At 47.3% G+C, this 24,474-nt stretch overlaps 5 protein-coding genes across 5 annotated transcripts in view; 3 read left to right on the top strand and 2 right to left on the bottom strand.

The window, feature by feature from the left end:
• Window positions 1–282: 282 nt before the first annotated feature.
• On the top strand, window positions 283–2,083 carry PtA15_11A47 (uncharacterized protein; the record flags this gene model as incomplete). Its single annotated transcript, XM_053161392.1, has 2 exons — window positions 283–1,003; window positions 1,107–2,083. 2 exons carry the CDS (start codon window positions 283–285, stop codon window positions 2,081–2,083), a joined length of 1,698 nt encoding a protein of 565 aa, XP_053024915.1.
• A 6,809-nt stretch (window positions 2,084–8,892) lies between these two features.
• On the bottom strand, window positions 8,893–10,981 carry PtA15_11A46 (uncharacterized protein; the record flags this gene model as incomplete). Its single annotated transcript, XM_053161381.1, has 4 exons — window positions 8,893–9,300; window positions 9,382–10,055; window positions 10,133–10,315; window positions 10,393–10,981. The coding sequence occupies 4 exons, from the start codon at window positions 10,979–10,981 to the stop codon at window positions 8,893–8,895; spliced, it is 1,854 nt and encodes a 617-aa protein (XP_053024914.1).
• Window positions 10,982–12,244: 1,263 nt separating this feature from the next.
• PtA15_11A45 (uncharacterized protein) lies at window positions 12,245–13,745 on the top strand (the record flags this gene model as incomplete). Its single annotated transcript, XM_053161370.1, has 5 exons — window positions 12,245–12,681; window positions 12,760–12,822; window positions 12,900–12,977; window positions 13,064–13,538; window positions 13,659–13,745. The coding sequence occupies 5 exons, from the start codon at window positions 12,245–12,247 to the stop codon at window positions 13,743–13,745; spliced, it is 1,140 nt and encodes a 379-aa protein (XP_053024913.1).
• Window positions 13,746–19,046: 5,301 nt separating this feature from the next.
• PtA15_11A44 (uncharacterized protein) lies at window positions 19,047–21,039 on the top strand (the record flags this gene model as incomplete). Its single annotated transcript, XM_053161359.1, has 6 exons — window positions 19,047–19,302; window positions 19,398–19,555; window positions 19,692–19,813; window positions 19,968–20,122; window positions 20,228–20,667; window positions 20,797–21,039. The coding sequence occupies 6 exons, from the start codon at window positions 19,047–19,049 to the stop codon at window positions 21,037–21,039; spliced, it is 1,374 nt and encodes a 457-aa protein (XP_053024912.1).
• Window positions 21,040–23,039: 2,000 nt separating this feature from the next.
• The window catches only part of PtA15_11A43 (uncharacterized protein), a gene marked incomplete at both ends in the record, with an annotated part of 45,936 nt that continues 44,501 nt past the window's right edge, over window positions 23,040–24,474 (bottom strand). The window contains one exon of the mRNA XM_053161348.1: window positions 23,040–23,082. Within this exon, the coding sequence (XP_053024911.1) occupies window positions 23,040–23,082 (43 nt within the window). The remainder of the gene's footprint in view (window positions 23,083–24,474) is intronic.

Genomic DNA, 24,474 nt, shown 5'->3' with positions numbered 1-24,474 from the left:
CTTACCTCCCTTACGGCCAAGCTCAAAGCAACCTCCGCTTGATGAGCAAGCAACTATCCTGGCTCCGTTGAACTCTTCCACCCCCAATGGCTATTACCACATCCTATATCAGTTTTTTCAGTGCCTCCGCCACGTAGTTAGGAAGTGAACCCATCCTTGCATGCTTCTCCATGCTCAATCATCATCCATCACATTCGGCTTTTGGAATATCAATTCAACTTCCTTGTCTCAAAGCAACACTTTCAGTGGCTGAGATCAATCAGTAGGTCTATATCCTTGGTCATGAGTGTAACCCGCCTCGTGATCCACAATGACAAACCAACAATCAACTCTTCATCAGTGATCACAGAGGAACCTATAGTATACCATCAAACAACTCAATCAGAGTCGCTCAAGTTCCAAACTGGCCACCCTCTTCTCACTCTGTACCCCATCAACATAGCTTCAACTCCTGCCGTTTTAGACACGGTGGATATCCCTTCTGGGAAAGTTTCGCTTGCACTGCGGACCCGCCACGAAATAGCGAGGAGGGCGAGAATTGAGGAGACAAAGAAAGTTGATCCAGGCACCAGTACTACTTCAGACGACCCTGCCAAACCAGCACCTGTCCAGCAGTCCACCGAGCCTCCGCGGAAGAAAGTTTCGGTGCCCAAACAAGCTGCAAACGCCCTAAACCCAGCACCCTCCGCAAAGCCAGCTACTTTTGCCGACAATGCGCCCACCAACCCACCCACAAAGCCTACTACTCCAGTTAACGCTACAACAAATCCACCCCCGAAGGCACCGGCTGTCGATCCAAATCCTCTACCCGCCAATTCTCGAACTACTCTCAATCCGAACCCTTCTGCCCCTCCAAATAATGTTGCTATTGGAAAGACCAGCCTTCCGCCTTCCCCAGCAGTGGCACCTCTAACCCCCATACCGGAGATAAGTCGAGAGGGGGCCGCCAGAGACAAACCAGCTCCATCAGGCGCTTCGGCTGGAGTCAAACCCCCAATTGACAGTTAGTATTGGACTCGGCTGAAATATCCTTACCTGTGCTGCGTATCCACCTTTGCTGATAGAACGTGGCTCTTTGGTTTTGTATTCTTTCTCGGAAACAACAGATGTTCCTCCCCCATCATCCGTTACTCCGCTTGTATCCCCGCCAGCTGCGAATATCACATCCCAACGAGAGCTTACACCGAACAATCACACGGAGAGTGCAAAGATAGAGCCCGTGCCAGTCCCAGATGCTCACTCGAAGAGTACCAGCCACCTTACTTCAATAGCCATAGGAGTTGCGTGCGCAGCATCCCTCGTAATATTCGCCATGCTGGTTGTGATTTTCAAGATCAGAGTGTCCAAGAAGAGGGCACGCCGGCAGGACAAACTCGGGGACGATTTCTTCGGCTCCCATGACCGCCTAAGTTTTTCTGACAGTGCCGATAGTCGCAAGTCCCTGTTTCTCGTCCCACGTCCGATAGGCAACAAATTCCCACTGAATACGGACTCCAGGCAAGAAAAAGCCACAAACCACGCAGGTATCGGTGCTCACTCCCCACCGCAGTCTTTCGCCGATGCAACAAGAAACCATACTCCGATTCCTCTGACGTTGCAATCTCACTCCAACTACGCACCTCCCCGACCGCCACGGTCCCCGCTACGAGCGCAAGCTATCCAAAAGCCGGGGGCTTTCTACCATCCTCGAAGTAATGCTGGTTCAGAGCATTACACTCCCGATACCCAGTCAGTCTACTCGACAAATACCGGACGAGGGAATGCTAAACCGCCCGAGTTTTATGGCCAGCCGACTCACGAATATAATTACGCAATGGAATACCTTGAGAATTATTATCCGGATAGCTATGAGAGTTCGGCTTACCATTCGAACGCGGATCCACTCGCTAGTGGGCCTGGCGGTCATCCAAGAAATGGACCAGCCGAGACGATTGGAATGGACTTCTTGCAAGTCGATGATCGGCCCTACGATCATCGGTACACCGTCGATCGGAACGGAATCTTGAATAATTATACCCCTTCACTCCCACCGGTCCCTGTTCCCCGAGAAAGTGATTACTTTTACAAGAAAAGAGTCACTTGAAAATCGTGAACACAAACCCAGCGTCCTTCAAAAATCCGCCCTCAATTTCAACCCTTGCCCACCCCAAAAAAATCAGGTTCTCCCCTAGTGGAAGTGAGAACCTTGTAAATAGATAATATATATAAAATATCAAAACATATATACTATCAAAAATACCTATCTTTCATGCGGGTCTGCGATTGAAGCTGGCAATTAGGTCCCCGATTCGCGTGTCACAACAAAGATTTATCTCAACGATATTTTTTTTAAATTATGTATTCTGTAGTTCAATGTAAAGAGTTAGATCTAAGGTTATCAAAAAAGAAGAATGTCAGAGGGTGGACAATTGACAGCAAAAACTGATGCATAAGCTATTTTCACAACCCAAAACTCTGGTGCTTACATTGTCCAGCCACCCACAATTAGCTTCTTTTGTTGTTTGTTTGTTTCAAGTGCTTTCAATAAATAAGTCTTCTTGTTTTGTCGTTTGCTTGTTTCAACCTAGCTTGTGTATATGTTGGTATCACGTTATGAAAGTTTTCTTTTTCCAGCGAAGCTTGAAGCTAATCATCATTATCTGCAATTTCTGTTACATGTGATTGGGTTCTTCTCTTTCTTTTTTGTGCTCTGTAATTCCAACAATTCTCTTGGTTTGCTTGATTTAATTATTCAGGAGTGAAATAAGTGTTAATTAGATATACTTGTTTCCTAGATCTTGTTTAGCACCCCATAAGTGTGCCACCTGCGGCGGCGGGGTGTTTCGGAGTTTGGGCCCGGGGGAGGGGGCTAGCCTAACACAATCCCCTCGTTTCAACCGGCACACCTGGGGCGCCTCGTGAAGCGAGCTTCTGAAAGAGGGGCTTGCAACTTATGCCCGTCCGGGTGAGAGATTCAAGAATTTTTCTGTGTTTTAGGAACTTTCTACTTCAGCCTTAAATATCACGTTTGTCTGAACTTCCACCTGGATGAGATCATCATTTCTATTTTTTTTATCAAATAAATAAAAAATTTAAATTATGGAGGAAAACTTTGCTTTCCTCAGACAGCCCCCCCCCCCCGAGCAGGAAGAAGTGGGAATACACCTAAGTCAGTACTTTGTAAGTGACTCAACAACCAGTACATTTCATGCAGCAGCAAATGAACACTGGTTTATACACATTTTATTCAGTATTGTGCCAGGTTTTGTATTGGGCTGGCTATGGTTCAAGACTTTGACAATGTGTGGGTCAAATTGAATCTTGATGGACAGGGTTCTTCATTTAGGGTCAGGTCAATCTCATACACTGCTTGGGACATGGAACCATCAAATCTGGAGACAGTCCGCTTTGAGGAAGTGGTGCTGCAAAGCAGTCTGGTGGCAGTGGCATAGGATTTTCTCAGGCTTTCATGGGTCACTCCTGAGTAAATCAGGAAAGAGGCAAGGGGTAAGGGGTTCTGGGATGTGGCTCTGAGAGTTGTGTTGGTGCAAGAAATGAAACACCACAGATCAATTTCATTCTTATTTAAAGTTTGACTAGCACCAATACTACATGACAACTCCGCCACACTCAGGAAAGGCACAATATGTCAATCCTTATTTCAAAGTTGGAGATCTCCACCACAGTGGAGAATAGGGTGTGTGAAAAAAATACCGCCAATCAGACTTCCTTCTTCAAGCCCTGTTTATACAGCTTGATAAGAGTCAGAAGCTCCCATTCAGCATTGGTAGCTAGGGCAAGGAAATTCTGGCTGTACTCCACCACCAATGCAGTTCTTTTCAACACCCCCAGGGCTCTGCCTGCCTTGGTCTTCTTCTCCGGACTGGTGTGAATGGTTCTGAACAGAGTAGGTACTCAGTGAGAGCTAGTGGCTGTGATTGGTCTGCCATGAGAATCATGGCAACAATTATGAGGCAACAGCTTCAGTCAGACTCAGGCAAGAGACAGAGAACATAATCTTGGACCTGTTGTCAGCAAACATGGCGGGGTTGGAGGCAATTTACAGCCCCACATAGGTGCAGTATGTCTCTGCCTTTTCTCCTTGTGTTCCATCAATTTTTTTGGGAACACCAATATTTGGTCCTTTCATTGTCACAGTGGGAGCCGCTGCAGTGGTGTGGTAGACAGAAAAGTGAAAAATCAAAAGTTTTTTCTCATTCATATATTTACTCGTAATACGCCTCAAGATACCATTAAAAAGACCTCAGAAATGGATTCTACGGCCAATTTTACCCCTAGTCACCACTGGAAGCATCACCTGAACCCCACTGGATTGCAACCTACACTTCTTTGGACACTGGACACCCATCACATGTTCAACATACCCAAGTCAAGGATCACAGCATTATGCTTATACACATCACAGGATACAAACATACATCTCCCCATCAGACTACAGTCATTACATATTATCAAGTACTCTTCTATTTCCATATTATGATGTCATCACACACTGACTCTGCAGCCTCAGACTTCATTTATGCACCCCCTGCATCCACCTGCAGTCTACTGTCACTTTACACAGCCTTCATGCGGCCCTACTGCATTCTTCTGACATCATTTATGTACCCTTGACATATTATGACATCATTTGCATCTACTCCCACCAGCTAAAATCCCTCACACTGTTGTCTAGATTAGTTGAAACCCTAACCCCCAAGCCCCTCTGGGGCTCCACTTTTGTCTATATAAGGAGCTCTCTGCTCCCCAGTTGTCAGCTCCTCAGCTCAGCATTCCCCAGTTATTTACATACCACCCTTCACACTTACCATCACCACCACACATCACTACAACCCTTATGTTTGCAAATAACTACTGTTTGCAAATAACTACTGAACTCACTTTCAAATCTCACATACCTGTCATCAAACAACTTCATCTGGAACTAGACCAGACCTATCACTTGATTAAAACTTGCCAAGCTTAGCTTGGTGGGTCTTGTTATCTGATAGTATAGAAGGGCAGAGTTTGCACCTCCATCATCCCCTTCTACATTCAGAAAAAGGGTTTCACAACCGCTTTTGAGTCTTACAGCGGGATTGGGGCTTGTCAGGATTTCTGTTAGGAGAGCTTCAGCTTGGAGGTGGAGAGCCAGTGCCTTTGCCATGTTGGATTCCTGTGCTTTGGTTGTGTGCATTGCAAGTGGTTCAGAGGTGCAGAGTGGGGATATTCAAGGTTTTTGAGTTGGGTGGGTTTGGTTCTTGAAGATCAGAGAGGTTTGGGTTTGTTGAATTGGTCTCTGGTGCTTGTAGGTGTTTGGGAAACAAGATAATGGAATCAGGGATGGGAGGTTTGGGAGTTTTTTCACTTTCTTCCTTTGGCTATTGGCCAAAGAAAATAATGACTTTTTCTTTGGCTAAAAGCCAAAGGAAAGTGGAGCTGGCCAGGCCAGCTCCACTGGAGCTAGCATGCTGGCTGGTGTGCTGCTGGAGAAGGAGCTGGATGAGCTGGCATACATTTTATCCAATAAATAGCAATACATTGTATTGCTGTATCCAATATGTACCAATACATAGAAATGTATCCAATACATGGTAATACATATTGGATGCATACCAATACGTATCCAATACAATGTACTATACACCTTGCCAAGTAACATCCCTAACCCCCAAATGGGGCATGGGGGCAGTGGGAATCGAACTAGCAAACTTGCTGCCAGGGGTTTTTCAGCTCTGAAAAACACTAGGCTAACAACCATTTGTTGTGCTGCCCAAGCTTGGTGGACAGCTTCACATGTAATCAGCTCCCCCAGCTCCAGCGGTCCTTTGGCTTTTAGCCAAAGAAAAATGCACATTTTTCTTTAGCTGAAGAATTATAGTGCCACAGGTGGGTGGGATTGAGGAGATGAGACCAGCACCAAATGCAATCTGAGGTCCAGAAGCATGATATTGCTCTGGGGCAGGTCCAAAGGAGCTGAGGCTTAATATTTTTGCTCCAGCTATTTGCCATTTCTGTCTCATCCAACTTTTTGACCTTGTGCACAAGTCCCTCCCTGTGGGAGGGGAGACTTCGCCGCCGGCCACAGCAAGCCTACCACCAGGGGGGGACTTCAAGTCAGGGTTCCTGTAATAAGGGATTGTGTTTGCTATCCAGCTGCATCTGAGGCTGAGTGGTACACAGCCGCACACATACACAGAAATATGTAAACCATATACTTTCAGTTGTGCACAAATTTCCATGTAAACTGAATCATCAAAAAGAGGTAACTTAACTAAGTCCCTCTATTTGTGGAGGGGGGACGCTGTCCTGCAGGGACCCTCCAAAGGAGGGACTTATACACTAAGTGGACCCCGCGGCCTGAGAGAATCAGGAACTTGGCCTTTTTCAATCCTGTGTTGCTTCGTCACATCACATTATGTGATTGAGTTGTAGGTGAACAAAAGATGCAGAACATCAAGGAGAATCTTTCCACCTATTGTCCCATTTTTAGGAATATGTAATGACATTCAAATGTCTTTGTTTGCAACTTCATCTAGTTGGCTATATCCCGTATCACACATGTTGCACTGTACAGAATCTGGAATGCATGATGTTGCAGCTCTGATTACAGCTCAACAAGAGGTGTTGAGGATGGGAAAAAATAGTAGAAAAATAGGGACAGCTTTGGCCATCCCAGAAATGTAAACAATTTCAAAAATGGTGCAGAGGCTCATGAGGGAGAGTGATTCTAAAAAAGTCCCCACCAAAAGTCATAATTCTCTCAGGCTGCGGGGTCCACATAGCTCGTAAGTCCCTCCTTCAGAGGTCACTTTGCTCCCCTGAGGAGGGAATTAGCTAAGTTAGAAAAAGAGGGTGGAATGTAACACTACATATGTAAACTAGAAAGTCTTGATTTTTTCCATCCAGAGCAAAATTGTCTACCACAGAAGGAGACTGCTTGCCTAACTTAACCAATTCACTCCTGAGGGAGGCAAAAGACTTCTCTCCAGACTCTAGGAGGGACTTGGTCTTTAGGAATGAACATAACCAACATTTTTCAATTCCTTTTAGGCTGTGTTTGGCAGTGTCATATTATGCAGCATAATGTTTAAAAAAAATACCCTTACATATTGTGAAACACAATTTTTTGGGATAATCCTTTGTAAGTAAGCTGTCATAAAGCTTGACAGTTTACTTCAAACAATCTGGCCAAAAAATGGTGTTTTACATAATATCAAGGGTGGTCTTCAAAATGGAAATCATAAGTGCATATACAAAGAATCATAAGTGAATTTGGCTGAGACATGCTTACATAAGCTTACATAATCTCAGAAAAAGTTACTTGTAAGTTTATGTTTATGCATTTATGATTTCTATTTTGAAGACCACTAATGTAAAGGGACATGCTGTGCTTATTAATTGCATTATAATGATGCTGCCAAACACAGCCTTCATTGACTGTGGAGATAGTATGCTTATATCCCTTATGTAGAACAGTTGCGCGCGGCATTCTACTGTACAGAGCTGCCTGCAAAACTTGTTGGGCTACGCAGGGAAAAACCCCAACTGGGTCAGGGGTCCAGCACTCTAACAGAGTACATTTTTGGAGTCTACAGAGTGTGTAGATTCCAAATCTAAAATGGCAACCAATTTGTTCCAGCCAATTTTTATTTTTGTTTGTTGACAGCCCATATTTTGGGACCCACCTCCCAAATAGGGGCATGAGTACACATGTATGGGGTCCTAAACCCATACTTATGCCTCCAGGTTGGGCACTAAACCCACAGAAACTGTCATGCAGTGCTTCCAGGAGTGTCTGGTGGTTCTAAAACCATAGCTGGGACACCATACCATGTCCCAGCCACCCAAAAATATGTGAAAAAACTGTATTTTTTCCAGGTTTTGGGCCCCAACATTTGGGAACAGCCCAAAACCTTGTACAGTGGAATGCCACACGCAACTGTATGCTTCAACCATAACACAAAACAATCTTCTATGTTATAGTCTACACAAGATTGCTTCTGGGGTTTCCTTCTCTAGTGAATCAGAACTTGATTTTCTCACTCAAAAGTGTCACTAGACTTTCAGTCTGTGAACTTCAGTTGCTTCATCCTGTTTCACATGTAACATTAACTGTTAGACAAGAGAACACACAAGCAGCAAAAGAAAGTGATTATGCAACCCAACCTGACTTGTACAGATGATGTCAACTGGGTGAGCAATAGGAGATCTTCGGAAATCAGCAAGCTGTATCGAAGCTGGCAGTAAGATACTGTATCAGAAATTTATTGAGCCCGGTTATTACAGCGGACGTTGTTAAGAAATAGTAGCGGGAGCTTCAGAAAACAAGCAATGCGGACGAAAGCTAGAAGTAAAATGAAGGCCTTCCCGTCATAGAGCCTGCTGGAGTAGATTTCTTTGCGCAACTCAAGAATTTTTGAATCTCACTTAACATCGGCAAGGGCTGCGGATTCGACAGATAGTGCTTTCAACATATGCAAGAACCGACAAAATAAAAATGATAAAAATGCAAGAACCGACAAAATAAAAATGATAAAAATGCAAGAACCGACAAAATAAAAATGATAAAAACCAAATACAGTTGGCAAGAATAGAGAACAGATAGATTACTGGGAGGGTTGAATGAAATGAGTGAATTGAGGCATGAAAGCTCGGCGGCTAGTGACTTATAGCGGGACAAAGAGTACTCTCAAATGGAGAGATTGTTTGTGGAATTATTTGAGGTATTATGAGTCATAGACTGCTGGGGTGAAGTCGGGAAGATTGCATGGGAATGAGCGGGGTAAGGTTGGTTGAGTTGGTCCATGGGATGAATGCAAATCAGCGTTTGAATCGGTTGGACAGAGTCACCTCAAGTCAAGCCTATCCGGCTGTATAAGTTGATTGTTGTGTTTTTCCTTTGTCCAAAGGTCACACATTGAATGAAAGTGCATTATCCAGTTCGAGGAAGAGTTGGGCCTCACGATCACATAGGAGACTACTATTGCGTTCAGGTTTGTACAATGGTTCGGGACCGTCGATTTTTTCGTTCGAGGCTCCGACGGCCAGAATCTCTTGACTATTTGCCTTCGGAGGAACTGGTGGGACTGGCCCTGGGGAGATTGGATATTCTTGTTGTTCTTCCCCGGCAGTCCTGAAGCTCGGTGCCCCATCACTCGTAGCCGCGACACTGGCCCGCTGGAGACCTGAAAGACAGTCTTGAGGTAATACTCCAGTCCGTGAAATTCCATCGCCACCTTCGTGTTTTTCGAAATTTAGGTTTTCTCCCAGACACCAGCCATCGTCAAAGAGCATGTAGACCAACACTCGGTCTCCGATCTGCATGAAGGAGAAGAAATGGTTGAACCACATCAAAAATTTGCCGAGAAACCTCACCGTGAAATGAAGTAAATCGCTCACCTCAATCCTCAACTCATCCGGCATCGTCGGGCTGAAAGTCCGGGTGACTAGACAATTCATTTTACATGCGACCCCGCCCTTAAAACTTTCGTTGGTCGTGTTAGCTGGATCCGAGGTGTGCGAGTCGTGAGCTTCAGCGCGGAGTGAAGTGCTAGGGCGTTGGGGAGAAGGTAAAATGACTGGCGGCAGGGGTGGAGCGAATCCCGACTCGGCCCGAACAGCAAAATTGCTCAGATTATCGTCCATCATGGCGTATGGAAATTTCAAGTAACTCGAAAATCTTTTCTTCTCAGCCATGTTCTCCATCTGATGTTGCGCGCCTTCTGGGTCGATGAGCTGACTACCACCAGATGTCCTATTTCCACCGTGAGCTCGACGTTTGCTCTTCATTATGCGGTAGGCGACCATCATCGCTCCTCCCAAGATCAGTAGTGCAATAGGCAATGCAACAGCGATTATTATGGTTGTTGCTCCAAGTGATGTAGATGACTTGTGATGAGCATGATGCTCTGTCTGATTGGATAGATTACCACTCAAGGGCGGCGAATTGGCGGATGGGACGTGAGTCGGAACAGAAACAACAATCGATGAATTCGAGAGATTGAAAGGATGATGTACGACTGGCGAAGGGTTGGGTTGGTAGTCGTCCCCGCTTGGAGGCAGAGTCGCCGCGGCTTGGAAGGGTGATAATTAGACAATTACTAACGAGTCAAAAAGATATATATATAATATAATGAAAGCAGTGGCTTACTCGCTGCTGAAGGCGCTGCAGAACTCGTTGCAGAACTTGCTGCAGAAGCAGTGTTCACTGATGGGGCAGGAGAATCAGGGACTGGCTGATTGACTTGCGGTGGTTGCTGATGTGGCTGGGGTGAGTGGGGCGGTGCTGGGGGCGGTGGCGATGAAGGAGGAGGGCCGCTTGGGAGCGAATTGGCTATGAGGGATGACGAGGATCTATCATAGTCAGAAGGAAGGACTGCATTGACAGTCTGAGAAGGCCGGGAGACCTACCGGGTGGTGGCTGCTCCGCTGCAGGGTTGTTTGCGGCGGTAGAGGACGGTGTCGCCGCTCCTGCTGCTGAGGGTTGCTGCACAGGGTTGACTCCCGCTGCACCGGAGTGTGCTGGCACTGCACCCGAGTAAGGTGGTGCAGCAACCGGGTAAGTTGGTGCGGTGCCAGCGTATAACGGGGTTTGACCGACCGTTGGAGCAGCTTGCGCCAGGTCACTAGGGTTGGTTCTTTGATAGACGGGGTAATCCGTTGGGGAAGCTGAGCTGCTCAGTTGACGGCGGAGAATGGCGGCCGCTCTTGGAGCTTGACCGAGCCTGTCGTGCTTCGGGTGGGCTTCCAACACGGGTTGGACCTGTAGATAATCCTGTTGAATCTGGAATAATTGGAGCCGGTCCTCAAAGCCGGGCTGGGTAGTGATGGCGTTGGCAAGAATAGGACTTTGCCGATAGCGCTCCTCTCCGGAAGTGGAGAGCCCGGAATGATCTTGGGATGGTTTATTGATGCGTGTCAGGGATCCCGGGTGGCCCTTAGAACTCGTGGCGTCTCGGGTAGAGTTTTCGTTCCGCCGCGTCTGACTATTATGTGCCATGCTCGATTTGCTATGGTGGTCCAGGGCGACGTAGTAAGTGGAAATCAGTCCTAATCGTTGGCCGTAAGTTGAGCCTTGAAGCACTCACCGACCCCGTTTAGGACGCCTGGTTCAAGACGACGAGGATTGGGAGGTAATAAATTGAATCCAAAGACGGCAGGGTAAGCTTCTATACACAAGACGGGTCAGTCTCATCTACAATGCGTCCCACACTTCCGAGGGTTCTTCCGTGTTTTGACTGAGGTTGAGGGAGCTTGCAGATGAGAGTGGAGAAAGAAAAAGACTTCAAAAAAATATCAATCTTGAACAAAAATGAAACTAACGAGCGAATATACAACCGGGAAAACTTGCGGAGTATTCTTCCCTAACTCGAGTGGCGTCTTGATACCTGGCAGCAACTACAAGAGACCAGGAATTGCCATTCATAGAGTGTTACAAGATAGATCATCAACTGTTCATGCTGGCTTCGGGGTTGGTGGGGCAATCTCCCTGAGTTGTGCCAATTTCTGCTTGCTGGTTTTAACTCGGTGGTACAAATTCTTCAATTTTCAGTTGAATGGGTTTGGCATCCATCCGACAGCTGTCTGGACAAGGAAAAGCAAGCTTAATCCTGTTGAATCCAATCGAGTTGACATCCGTCCTACATCATACCTCAGTGCACAATTGGTTAGTTGTCATCTGTCCCCAGGCCCCCAGGAGAGCTTTGCCACGTTTGTCTTTTACAATCGAAATACGCCTCGGTGCAAGACGCGTCAATATTAGGTAAGAGGATTTGTGTGAAGTATGCCCGGGGTGGCAATAATCTTCACCCGGCCGGTGGAGTTTCAGAGCGGTCAATCTTGGGTTTTGTGCACATTTGGGAACACCGGACGCGTTGTTCAACGCGGCACGACTGTTGGGGATCCATCTTATGCATTCACCTTCGAAGATATGCGCGGTGGTTCCGACGACAGTATGCCGGTCCGGGATGGCGAAGGACGAGAGCAAGCGCCAGTTCCGACAAGTCTATCGAGGAAAGAGGCGGAAACCTTCATTCTCTGGCCTCTGCCAAGACGTGATGAAGAAAATCTGGTCAACATGTTGCCCTTGGCGTGGGATGGCCGGGGCAAGGGATTTCAGCCTGCCGGCGACCTATCTAATTATCTCTCTCGCCGTCTTGTCGGGTGGGTTTGCGGCGTTCTGGTGCCCGGTGGAGTGGCGGGGCGAGTGTTTCCGCTCGAGGGTGACTGCCGCTGACCGCTCTCGGCTGGCGGGGCACCCAGGATGGACAACCCACCATCAACAACGACCACCAGGCTCAGCCCATCCCCATCGAAGTCGGCCTCACTCCCTCCCCCAGCCAGACTCAGCCCAGCCACCTCCAGTGACCGACCCGAGCATGCTCCACCTCCAAGACAGAATGCGACCAAGCCGAGTAGCCAGCTCATCAAGCGAGCACCGGCCGACATGAACATGATATGGATCAATACCATGCAAAAGAGGCATCGGCTACTCCAGCGACTCAGACACCAGGACTCATCCCGATCGTCAACAGCTGACAACAGCCTATCCGGGTCCGATCCCGATCCCGATTCGGACACTAACTCGACCCCCAAACGTGCCGCTGGCTCACCTGGCACGCTCGACTCTGCTAGCAAGATCCTTATCGCACCCCTGGTCCCACCACTCGGTTTCGCAATGGTCGCGCCGGGCGTCTATCGGTCCGCCTCCCTATCCTACTTGGTCTTTGATAACCTGGCTACCGCTGCCCTCATACCTGTTCCTTCTTCTCTGTTTAGTTCAGGTCATCCGAATCATTGCAACTTCGCTTTCCTGGATGGTCTTCAGCTAAAATCGATCATGTACGTACTGCATATCTGCATACCCTCTTAAAACAATAGGGCAAGTCCTGCTCAGCTATCATCGTTTATATATACAGGTACATTTGCGTGGACTCATACCGGCCTCATACGTTTAATTGGGCGCAAGACAGAGGGCTCAAAATATTTCATTACCGGTAAATACAGAGCCGAGATCCTCTGTACATACGAGGCATGTTGGGATAAGAGCAAACTGATGAATGGGTGAATGGGTCGATGGCAGAATTGATTCGTACAAGCAACCGCATAGCGCAACGAGCGATCCGACGGAACGAGGGATGTATGCGTCGGCGCTCGAGCAGATCCTCGATCGGCGAAACCTACCGATCCTCATCCATTGTAACAAGGGCAAACATCGCGTCGGTACCCTCAGCGCGCTCCTGCGCATTATCCAGGGCTGGGACACCAACGCGGTCCGGGCCGAGTGGGATAAGTTTCTAGGCGAGGGCGCACCCCCCGGTAAAAATATGATCTGGAGCCCAGGCTTGGTCTTCATCAATAACAGCAATAACAGCCATCATCATCAGAACCGCCCCTTCCATGCCTCCCGCGCTTCAGAGCCACTCCTCTCCCTCGACGCACTTGGCCCCCCTCAGTTGGCTACTACTCCTAACCCCGCCTCTTCAACACCGTCCACCCAATCCCACAAGATCAAAAACAAGATCGCAGACGGCTTAGCCCGCGTCAGCGAATGGGAGGTCAGCCCCTGTCTTGCGCATTCCACTTCTTCAATGGACCTCCTGCTGATAATGTATCGCTCTCTTTTTTCGAATTCGTCCGCGTCGGCAAACCCTCCGCATATCCTTATATATGTGTAGTATGTTGAACAGTTCCCTATAGAGCTTATCAGTGTCGATCCCGCTTGGATTCCCTCCTGGTTGCCTATCGAATCCATCGACCAGTAACCATCTTCTGCTTCGTATTTCTACCATTCCTCCTCTCGTCCCAACCATCAATTCACCAAATAGCTCTGGCTTTCTTCTTCTGCTTTGTTTTCTTTTCGTGTTTAAAAGACAATTTATATCTTATCCATTTCTTTTGGGGGTTTCTTTTATCACAATTTGGTTACTCGAAAGACCATCAACCTCCATGTATAACAACGTCTTTGATCATTTCTCAAGAGCTATGCTAGCCTGTCCAAAGACATACCCAGACTTTTTACTGAATCATCTACCTGAAGGCATAGCAAAATTCATCACGGCCATTACTTTTTTTCATCAGCAAAACAGCTTGGCTTTTATTTCTTTGTTATGTATTCAAGTTATGAATGAAGCAATTGGGAAAGAGAAAAAAAGATAATCAGGGCCAAATATGGACAATGAGCAACAGCATAGAGTAAATAAAATGGAGAAAAGGTAACAAAAAAAATAACGTTTGTTGTAAGACTGGAGCTGTTGTTGGTGGCTATGGCCACAGTGGGCCAGCTACTTGAACAGTAGCTTTAGCATGGCTTAGCATAGCACAATTCAGCTAGCTTTTAGCATAGCATTAACACAATTCTGTGGGATCTGCACTAACACTACAGGCCAAGGGATCAAAAAAGTGCCTGCCACACTGTGTTACTTGGAGCTTCAAATTCCTGAAAACACAAATCTTCAGGAGGATTTTGGGGCACTCAAACTTGACCATGTGTCAGGAAATTTCTGGCAGGGCACATTTTGCCTGAAAAAGAGACCTGCAAAGTTCAAACCGGACCTGCAAGCCTGAATCTTCAGGTTTGAAACTCCCTATCATCTTTACATTTTTTGTATATTTGTTTATTTGAGATGAACCATCTAAGAAAACAATCATTGAACATTATAATGATAAGAAAGTCCATCATGTGTTTTTTACTAGGATAAATTTCTGTAGTTTTCTTTGGGTGCTTGGACAGATAGGTTCTGATTTGCTTCAACATCAGCTGAATAGATGAAAGAAGATCCCCATTGAGCAAGTTGGAAAGGAACACTGCCAGATAAATTCATGCAGCTGCTGTCAGTTTAAATGCAAAATCTCAAAGGCAGCAGGTGGTGCTTAGTTGAAACTTTGTCATAGGTCACTTCTACCAAGCTTCAATGCACAGTGACTGTGCCAAGAAAAATCATTACGTACTTTGGTGGCCTTTGAATGGCCATTATCCTGGAGCATCTCACATGTCAACTGACAGCAGTTGTGTCACTTCTTGTTGTAGTTGAAGGCTGAATAAAAAGCTTTCAAAGAGAAGACATGAAAGTCAGATTTGGAAAAATAAGTATTTGCATACAGGAGAAATGAAAAGTTGAGCTACTCCATTTGATTGAGCTGTATTTTCTGAGAGTCATTGCCTGCTTTCTGGCTTATATCTATTCCACCCCACACAAGGTGCATTTTTTTTTGGCTCTGCAGACCATCTGCCTTGACTGTCTAATCAGACACTAATAAAGAGCTTGTCTTGGAGATAGGAATCCCAGGGTAGAGTGTAATTTTGGCCTCTGGTATTCTGACTTGATATTGGTTAGTCATTGTACAGCATGTATCAAGTGTGACACAACTGTTAAACACAAATGATTGAAGGTGGGAAATGGATTACTGGATCTAGAATATCCTATATCTTTCCTATTGTACTTGGTCAATATGGACAGTGTTAAAAAGTGAAGGGAAAAAAGAAGTTATCACTGCAAGAAACACTTGTGCAACTGGCAACAGTTAACATGCAAGATTCTCTTGTGTAACGGCTGTTGTAGCATACCAAGAATTCAACAGTTTTTTTTGCACAGTCACCTGTGCATTGAAGCTTGGTGAACAGCAACCTTTGACAAGCTTCTTCAGAGCTCTTGCATGTCAACTGGTGTCAGTTGCACAAGCTTTTCTTGTAGTGTATGACACAGGGTACCGGACGGAGGGAGCATTCAAATCAGACTGCCTTGACACTGGAGTGAGGCGCAAAGGGGAGGCCCGCAGTCAAGACAAATGTTACTAAAAAAGGTTTGCTAGTAAGGAGATGCTCCTTCACTGATGGAATCCGCAATCTTTTCAAAATTATGTCATGAAGCGGCCTTGTGTGGGTCAGAGAGAGGTGATTACAAATATTTATGGGTCAGCCTAAATGCACTCCAAACTTTTGCTTTGTGCACTCCACATTTTTGGCTTTGGGGGGCCAGCACTCCAAAAAAGTTGGAGTGCCTTGATTTTGTACTCCCAAAACATGGAGTCCCCAGATGGGCACTCCATGTTTATTGGAGTAAACAACTGGGTACTCCAAAATTGACCAAAATAGGGGAGTGCAGCTAGATGCACTCCAAAAAAAATGGAGTGCAAGCCCAAGAACTCCCCCTTTTCAGTGAAGGATTTTGGCTCTGCACTCCAGCTGCCAAATACCAAATGGAGTGCACTCCAACTCTCCTTTTTTTGGAGTGCCCACAGCAATCACACCTCACAATGATTGGTCGGACCAGTCATTGAGGGGACTCACACCTCTCAATGACCGGGACGGACCGGTCATCAGTCACACCTCCCAATGACCGGTGTGTACTGGTCATTGAGGGGAGGTGCTACTCCTCCCAATGACTCACACAGACTGGTCATTGAGGATAATAAGACCTCTTGATGAACGGTCTTTACCGGCCATCAAGGGGACTCACACCTCCTCTTGTTGACCGGTATACACCGGTCATCCAGAGGAGGTGTTATTCCTGTTGATGACTGGTGTGTACCAGCCATCAAGGGGAGGTGCCACTCCTGTCAATGACCGGCACAGACCGGTCATCAAGGGGAGGTGCTACTCCTCTCAATGACCGGCACAGACCGGTCATCAAGGGGAGATGTTACTCCCCTCAATGACCGGTGTAGGACTCCAGGGATGGATGGGTAATCAAAGTTTCTTTGAGGGGGAAATAAATTGTATGATAGGTTGAAAGGCTATTACAATCTACGGGTGGTTTGAAAGACCTGCCCCTCTAATGGTACTATGCAAATAACCAAGAGTCTTGTAATCAATATTTAAGAAAAATGTGGCAGATTCCAAGATAGCTCTTACTTTTATACAGTAATCTCTATCAGACCTAAATATCTAATTCAATCTGTTTTTAGACCGGTTATAACTAAGGATAACGTGGTTTGTTATGGTGAAGTTCCTCTACTGTTGTTGATGTTATAATTTGTACTACTACTTCTACTACTACTACTACTACTACTACTAATATGCTAATAAGGAGAATGGGTTGTTGGTTGGTTGGTTGTTGGTTTGTTGTTGGTTGGTTGGTTGGTTGTTGATTGTGGGTTCTACTACTGCACTAACACTCTACTGACTGACTGACTCTACGCTACTCAAGACTACTACTGCTAAACTACCATATGTGACCAGACCTCTTTAGGTTGATGGTAAAAAAGAGAAATTATGGTGGGAGAAGAGCTCCTTTTATATTGAAGAGTGAGGGATTTCAGCTCCAGGGGAATGTGTTTGAGGGAATTTAGCTGCAGGAGATCTCAGTTGCACAGCATATGTACACCTGTACTGCACAGCCACACAAACAATGAGGGAATTATGCTGCAGTGACACTATTTGTACACCTTATCTGCCTGCATATATTGCACTGCCTGATGTCATGCGTTGCTATGTACCCAAGCCACCTTCCATATCCTTCAGAATGTGTTGCTATGTAACCAAGCCACCTTCCATGCGTATCCACGTTGTGTATTCTTCCGTCCAATCCGCCATGGCTACCAAAGGGTGTATGTATGTAAATGTTGTAACTGTTGTGTAAGATTATCTCCTCCTCTTGTAATGGGTTCCACCTGTATGTAGCTGTACTATCATAATACCTTTTCATATTTCCTTTTGGCATTGCAACAGGCACAGCACACCACACCGGTGATGACCGGTCATTGAGAGGAGGTGTTATTACCCTTGATGACCAGTCTGTGCCGGTCATCGGGAGGTGTGACTGATGACTGGTCCGCGCTGGTCATTGAGAGGTATGATTGATGACCGGTCCCCGCCGGTCATTGAGAGGTGTGAGTCCACCGGTCATTGAGAGGTGTGATTCCCCTCAATGGCCGGCGGTCTGGCACAGACCGGTCATTGAGAGATGTTAATCCGCTTGATGCCAGTCTGTACCGGTCATGGAGATCAGGAGGTGACAGCTTGCATTGAGTGGGGTGTGTTTGTACATAGCCCCTGGATGGCCGGACATCCTGTAGTATACCCTGCTTGCAGATGCCGGACATCAGATATGTATGGGGTTGAAGTTGTAGGCACTCCAGCTCTGGCTGGAGTGCACAGTACTGCACTCCCCTTTTGAGGAGGAGAAATATCAAGAATGGAGTGCTGGGGGAATGCACTCCAATCTGATGGAGTGAGACTCATGGGCACTCATTAAAATTCCTGGCCACTGGAGTTCTTTGTGGTGCACTCCAAACAGTCTTGAGTCCCCGGTTGTGCACTCCAATTGACTTGGAGTACTCTAGTCTGTCTAACTTAGATAATTCCCTCCTCGGTGGAGCAAAGCGACCTCCAAAGGAGGGACTTACAGGCTATGTCGACCCCACAGCAGTAGAGAATCAGTGCTTTTGGCAGAGCCTTTTTTAAAATCAATCTTCTGTCTTTGTTTCTGAACCTTTTTTTTCTCTAATTTAAATTTCTGGGATGGCTCAAGCTGTCCCCTTCTTTCTACTATTTTTTTTTTCATCCTCAACTCCTCTGGTTGAGCTGCAATCATAGTTGTAACATTATCAATTTCAGATTCTGTACAGTGCAAAATGTGGAATGCACAATGAAGTGGACACTTGTCAGTCACAAAAAAGGACTTCATGGGGCACCCAAGGCCCCAAACATTGTTTAAAATATTTACAAAGATACTCCATGATGTTGTGCACATTTTGCTCCCCCAAAAATTTATTATCTGGTGACAAATGGTGCGTCCAGAGAGGATTGAAAAACATCATTTTTCTAATTCTCTACTGCCACGGGGTCGACATAGGGCATAAGTCCCTCCTTCGGAGGGTCCTTGCGGGACGTCGTCCCCCCTCCAATAGAGGGACTTAGTTAAGTTAGCTAGTCTGTACTCCAACAATCATTGGAGTGCACACTCCATACTCTCACTTTTGGAGTGCTTTTGGGATTTTTTTGGAGTGCATTTAGGCTGATCCATATTTATTTGTTGGCAGAGAAGGAAAGGGAATGTTTGTGTTGTCCGAGTGGTGTGTGAAGTTTTCTCCGGCCTACTCCTGGAGGGCGAGCGCAGGGAACCATGTTGCAAGACACCGCCTCCGCCCTGGCCAGATGTGTGTACGCCCTGCCCAGGGACCTCGATCCACTCGACCGACTGCCATCGAACCGAGGGCGCTCATCAGCCGTACACCACCTGGTCAGATCGTTCGGTCTGCTTTGCGAGGAACGAAACGTCGACCAGCACGGCCAGCCTCCCGAGAATCGAGCCAGAGTACTTGCGACTGGGCTTGCCTCCCGTGCAGAGCTCGAGGATTTCCATGATCCAGAATACGTTGGTTCGTCTGCCACGTTCTAGTGCAGGACCCTGTTGAAGTCGTGTCTCAAAACGAGCTCTATCTCCGCTCGGCTTGAATGCGGGGCTTCCCATTAGGTTCTCTTTTGCAAGGCTACGATTCATACGGCGACGAAAATGACGGGCACACAGACACCAGTGCAGATTCTAAGTTCCATCTTGACTCCTCCGACCAGCAACCGACGGCGGCGGAACACTTCCGAGGTGAAAATCGCGAAGAGTTTGGTCTAGCTCATGTATGTAAGAATTCGTCCTCGCGCTCAGCTCCCAATCATTGAATATCCTGGTCGAGAGTCTGATGATAATTGGAAGGATTATTGATCGCGCGTGTTTTCCTGAACCAATATATCTATCCGTTTGTCTGCTCTCAAGGACTGTCCGCGTTTTCCCAAAATGGCAGAATATGCCTTGGCTGTGGCCGGCGCGGCGCTCAAGGCTTCTCGCGAACTGCGCGAAGATCGGGCGGATATCGGGATAGTCTGGGATGGAGGCAGGTGAGGAGAATCAAACTGATCAAACCTTAACCGACGAGACAGTCTCAGTCAAGTGGGCGTCGCATCCAACGAAACGGACTGATGAGAGCAAGTAGCCAGCCCAGTTGATGAAACCTCGACCTAAATCACGTGCTTGCTCTCTCTTATGCACTAGACATCACGCCCAACGGGCAGCGGCTGCCGGCTTTTGCTATGTTAACGATGCCGCCCTGGCGATATCTGAGCTCCGTCGACAGCCCGCAAACAGAGCGCTTAAGAAACTTGACCGAGTCTTATACCTGGACATGCTAGACATTCATCATGGGGATGGTAAATCACCCTCGGGCTTGCGATCTGCATAATTTATTACTTGGTCGGCAGGTATATGTGCTCACCCAGTCTACCTATTCGTTCACCAACCCACCACATCCACAGGCGTTGAACTAGCTTTTTGGACTACCTCCCGGGTATTGACAGTTTCCGTCCACTTTCATGATCCCAAGGGGGGCTTCTACCCTCTCAGCGGTGCCGTCGAATCCTCCGGCCCGGTGCCCCCCTCACCCGCCGCCTCACACGCCCTCAACATACCGATCAGCACACCGGGTGCACTGAGCTACGTGTGTCGACGGACAATTATGCCCTTGATCTCTGCCTACAAACCATCAGCATTGGTGATTCAATGTGGCGTCGATGGCCTGGCAGGTGATCCGCTCGGCGGTCGCTTTTGGGGATTCGGCCTCAAGGAGATGGGCACTTGTTTGGAAACAGTCCTCCAGGACTCCATCTCTCATCGTCGCAAAGTCCTCCTCTTAGGGGGAGGGGGATATCACACTCCCAACGCGGCCCGAGCTTGGGCATACTTCACCTCAATTGCCGTGCGTAACTTCAACATCCCTTTCCATGATTCGAAGCACGAAGATAAAAAAACCACCGTATTGAGGTTTGTGCTTCCATCTGGCCCGGGATTGATTGAACCTACCCGGAACCGCCACATGACGGATTAGTTGGGTAGGAAGTTCGACCTAGAGGAGACCGAGATTCCGTTAGAAGTCGAAGGTAATGTGGACTATGGGCCCACTTTCACTCTAGACGTGCCTGGCTTAGAAGGGTCTCCGACCGAGCAGAGCGGGAGTGATGGTCTGGATGCTGGTCATAAGATCTTCCAGAAAGACCCCCAGTTACAAACGGTCATCTCCGAACTCGATCGCCATTTGTCCGTGCTTCAAAGAAAATATTCTGGTGGCTAAGCAAGTACATACATCTCATGACCCATGAAGGCCCTGATGCTTTTTGATTTTTTCTGTACTTTTTTGTTTTTGCAGTTTTTTAAAAGCAAATCCTTTTGCCAAAATGACCAGCGTTTGGGCTTGCTCACATGTGAAGTGCTACCACCACAGATCCAGACTAGTCTCGACATGCACAATCTGTTTGTAAGTTCAGTTGGAATGGCCTCCCATCTTTTCTTTGTGCACAGCAACAGGACCATCCGTCCAAGCATTCTACAAAACACAATCACCAGGAAAAAAAAATAGTCACTTAATGGCAAGTGACATGATGCAGCTTTGGTTTCTGCTCCAGAGCTACTCCAGCGCTGCTCCAAGTCTGCTCCACCAGCACTTGTAGAGCTTGCAGGACTGCACCAGAGCACTCAATGTGGCACAGTCAGCTGATCCTAATTTTTTCCCAGGAACAGCTGATTCTCATCATAAGCTGAGCAGTAGGCATTGGCTGAGCCTGAGCCAAAGCTGAGCATTGGCTGAGCCTGGGCCACAGCTGAGCATTGGATATTCCAAGCCTGAAACAAATCCAAGTGTCAGCTGGACCAAGAATATTCCAAATCTGAGCATCAGCTTAGCCAACAATGGTCCAAAGCTGAGAATCATCTTGGAAAAGGCTTGTGCAGAGCTTAAGATCAGCTGGGACAATACTGTTCCAAAGATTAACACCAGCTGTGCCAAATTTTTTCAAAAGCTGAGCATTGGCTCAGCCAATTCTGGTACAAAGCTGAGCATTGGCTGAGCCAAGGCTATTCCACAGCTGAGTATCAGATTTTTTGAGACTATTCAAAAGATTAATATCACCTGAGCCAAGGCTGTTCCACAGCTGAGCATCAGCTGAGCCACACTGCTAGCATAATTGGCTGGGTTGAGGTTATCCCAGTTAAACTGGGATTCACTCAACCAATTTAAACTTGGGCAATCTCAACTGATGAAATATAAATCCAAGGTACCCCCCTTGGGTTTATATTAAATTGGTTGAGATCAACCAAGTTTAAATTGGTTGAGTGCATCCCAGTTAAACTGGGATGACTTCAACCCAGCCAAATATGCTGGCAGTGCTAAGGCTGGTCCACAGCTGAGCATCAGCTGAGCCAAGGCTGGTCCACAGCTGAGCATCAGCTGAGCCAAGGCTGGTCCACAGCTGAGCATCAGCTGAGCCAAGGCTGGTCCACAGCTGAGCATCAGCTGAGCCAAGGCTGGTCCACAGCTGAGCATCAGCTGAGCCAAGGCTGGTCCACAGCTGAGCATCAGCTGAGCCAAGGCTGGTCCACAGCTGAGCATCAGCTGAGCCAAGGCTTGTCCACAGATGAGCATAAGCTGTTAAAGGAGTGGTCAGACTCAGAATCTGAGCATTGGCTGGGCCAAGATTTATCCAAAGCTGAAAATCAGCTGAGCCAATACTGGTCCAAAGCTGAGCATTGGCTGGGCCAATGATAGTCCTAATCTGAGTCTAAGCTGAGCCATGACTGGAATAAAGCTGAAAATAAGCTGGGCCAGGACTGGTTCTGATCTGGGCAACAAAGCTGAGCATGAGCTGGGCACCAAAGCTGAGCATAAGCTGGGAGCTAAAGCTGAGTATCAGCTGACCAAAAATGGGGATCAGTGGTGCCCAGCAAAAACTGAGGATCTCCTGTGGAAATTCTTAAACTGGTTAGATGGTGGGTAGATGGTGGGTAGATGATGGGTAGATGGTGGGTAGATGGTAGGTAGCCCGCTGGAGCTGGCATGATGTCACTTGTCATCAAGTGACTATTTTTTTTCCTGGTGAATGTGTGTTTTGGGTAAGCAAAAGGCCAACAGGATGCAATTGCACCAGAAGCATTTCAGCAGAAGAGAATTTGAAAACATCATATATGATTGGAACCTGTTAAGATGTTGCCTACAGCTTAATCAGTTCCAGAAGCTTCCACCACTTTCATTCCGTCAACCTCAGCTTGCAGAAATCATTCCTAAATTGTATCAAAATTTCATTGGAGAGGTTGCTGCTTGACCCCAGAGGAACGATTCTGCCTAGACCAGTGTTATGGTCAAGTCTATAGTAGAGGAAGACAGGATCTGTGGAGGGGAGGTCTGGGGGTTCTGGATCCAATATGGTAGATTACAGGATGAGGAAGCAGTCTGGGATCTCCAGGCTCTCAAAACTTGAGAGTCCCATCTCTGACATGTATGTGTAAGCTATTTACATGGAATCCTGCTCTGCAGAGCCGTGTCAAAGCTAGAGATGGCCTTGTGGTACCTGGTACTGCCTGGCAGGTACCCCTTGTTGTGCCAGTGCACCCTTGTTGAAGCTGGTACCAGAGGTTGAGGAGATGAGGAAGGACCCAAAGAAAAAACAACCCAGAGAGACTCTCAGGGAAAGAACAAAGAGGGCCAAGGAAGCCCTTAAGGAGGGCAAAAAGCTGCTAGCTTGCATGGCGGAAATGTGCTCACACTACAATAGGTTGTATGCTGTAGAGACCTCAGGGAAATGCACGCAGAAAGCAGATGGAGTTTATTTATTCTGTAAGCAGAGTTTATAAACTATTACAACTGGGGGACAAGTTGTGGGCAGAAGGTGAACATGCATATCCATCTGGAGGGAGGGGAAAGGAGTGAAAGATGTGTGACAGGGAGAGACATGGAAACCTGGTCAGTTGCAGTTTCAGCAATCCTCCCAGAGTTACCAGGTGCCTGCTTTGGGGGGAAAAAACCTGATGACACCCGGGTGTACCGCCAGGGCGCCCTCCCTGCCAGATGTCCCCAGTGTGAGAATGAAAGCTGGTTTGTTGGTGGAAATGTCCGCTGACCGCCTTCTTCAAGAATATTAGTGTCCAGTCTGTGTGATTGTTGCTGACTCGGCTCCGCACTGCTACTATCCGCTAGCCTTCAGCACTCCTCTCTGAGCCTGATCTATAGCGTAATAATCCGCAAGTGAATAAAGCTCCGCACTCCGTAAGCACAGAATCGGCAAGTAACTCTGAAAGTAAAGATAAGGTCACAAATATATCTCCTAATAACTCTAGTAATTCCGTAAGTGTAAGTTCAATAATGAGTAATCCGTAAGATGAGAGGATAATAGGATAAAGAAAGAGAAAATCCCTCCGCCCCCGTTTTCCGTCCTTCCCTCCATGCACATTGCCGTTCCCACCTGATCCCGCACTAGTCCTCCAGCTCCGCCTGCTCTTCCGCACGTCACTCTCCGACGCTTGATCTCCCACTGTCCTCTGTCTAGCCCCCGCCAGTCGGTCTCTTGTCACCGCCTCCACCCCGGTTCCACCGGCTGGTGGAACCTGCTTTGGCTGTCGTGGCTCACCCGCTGACGTGCCTCTGCTACCAGTCCACGTGTGTAGTCCGCCGCAGTCCAGCCCTGTCTTTTCCGCTCCGATCCGAAATCTGTGATCCGCAATCCGTGCATTCCAGTCT

The sequence above is a fragment of the Puccinia triticina genome, chromosome 11A (genome assembly GCF_026914185.1).
Source record: "Puccinia triticina chromosome 11A, complete sequence".
NCBI classification, from domain to species: Eukaryota; Fungi; Basidiomycota; class Pucciniomycetes; order Pucciniales; family Pucciniaceae; genus Puccinia; species Puccinia triticina.
This window is presented reverse-complemented; position numbering and strand designations above follow the sequence as displayed.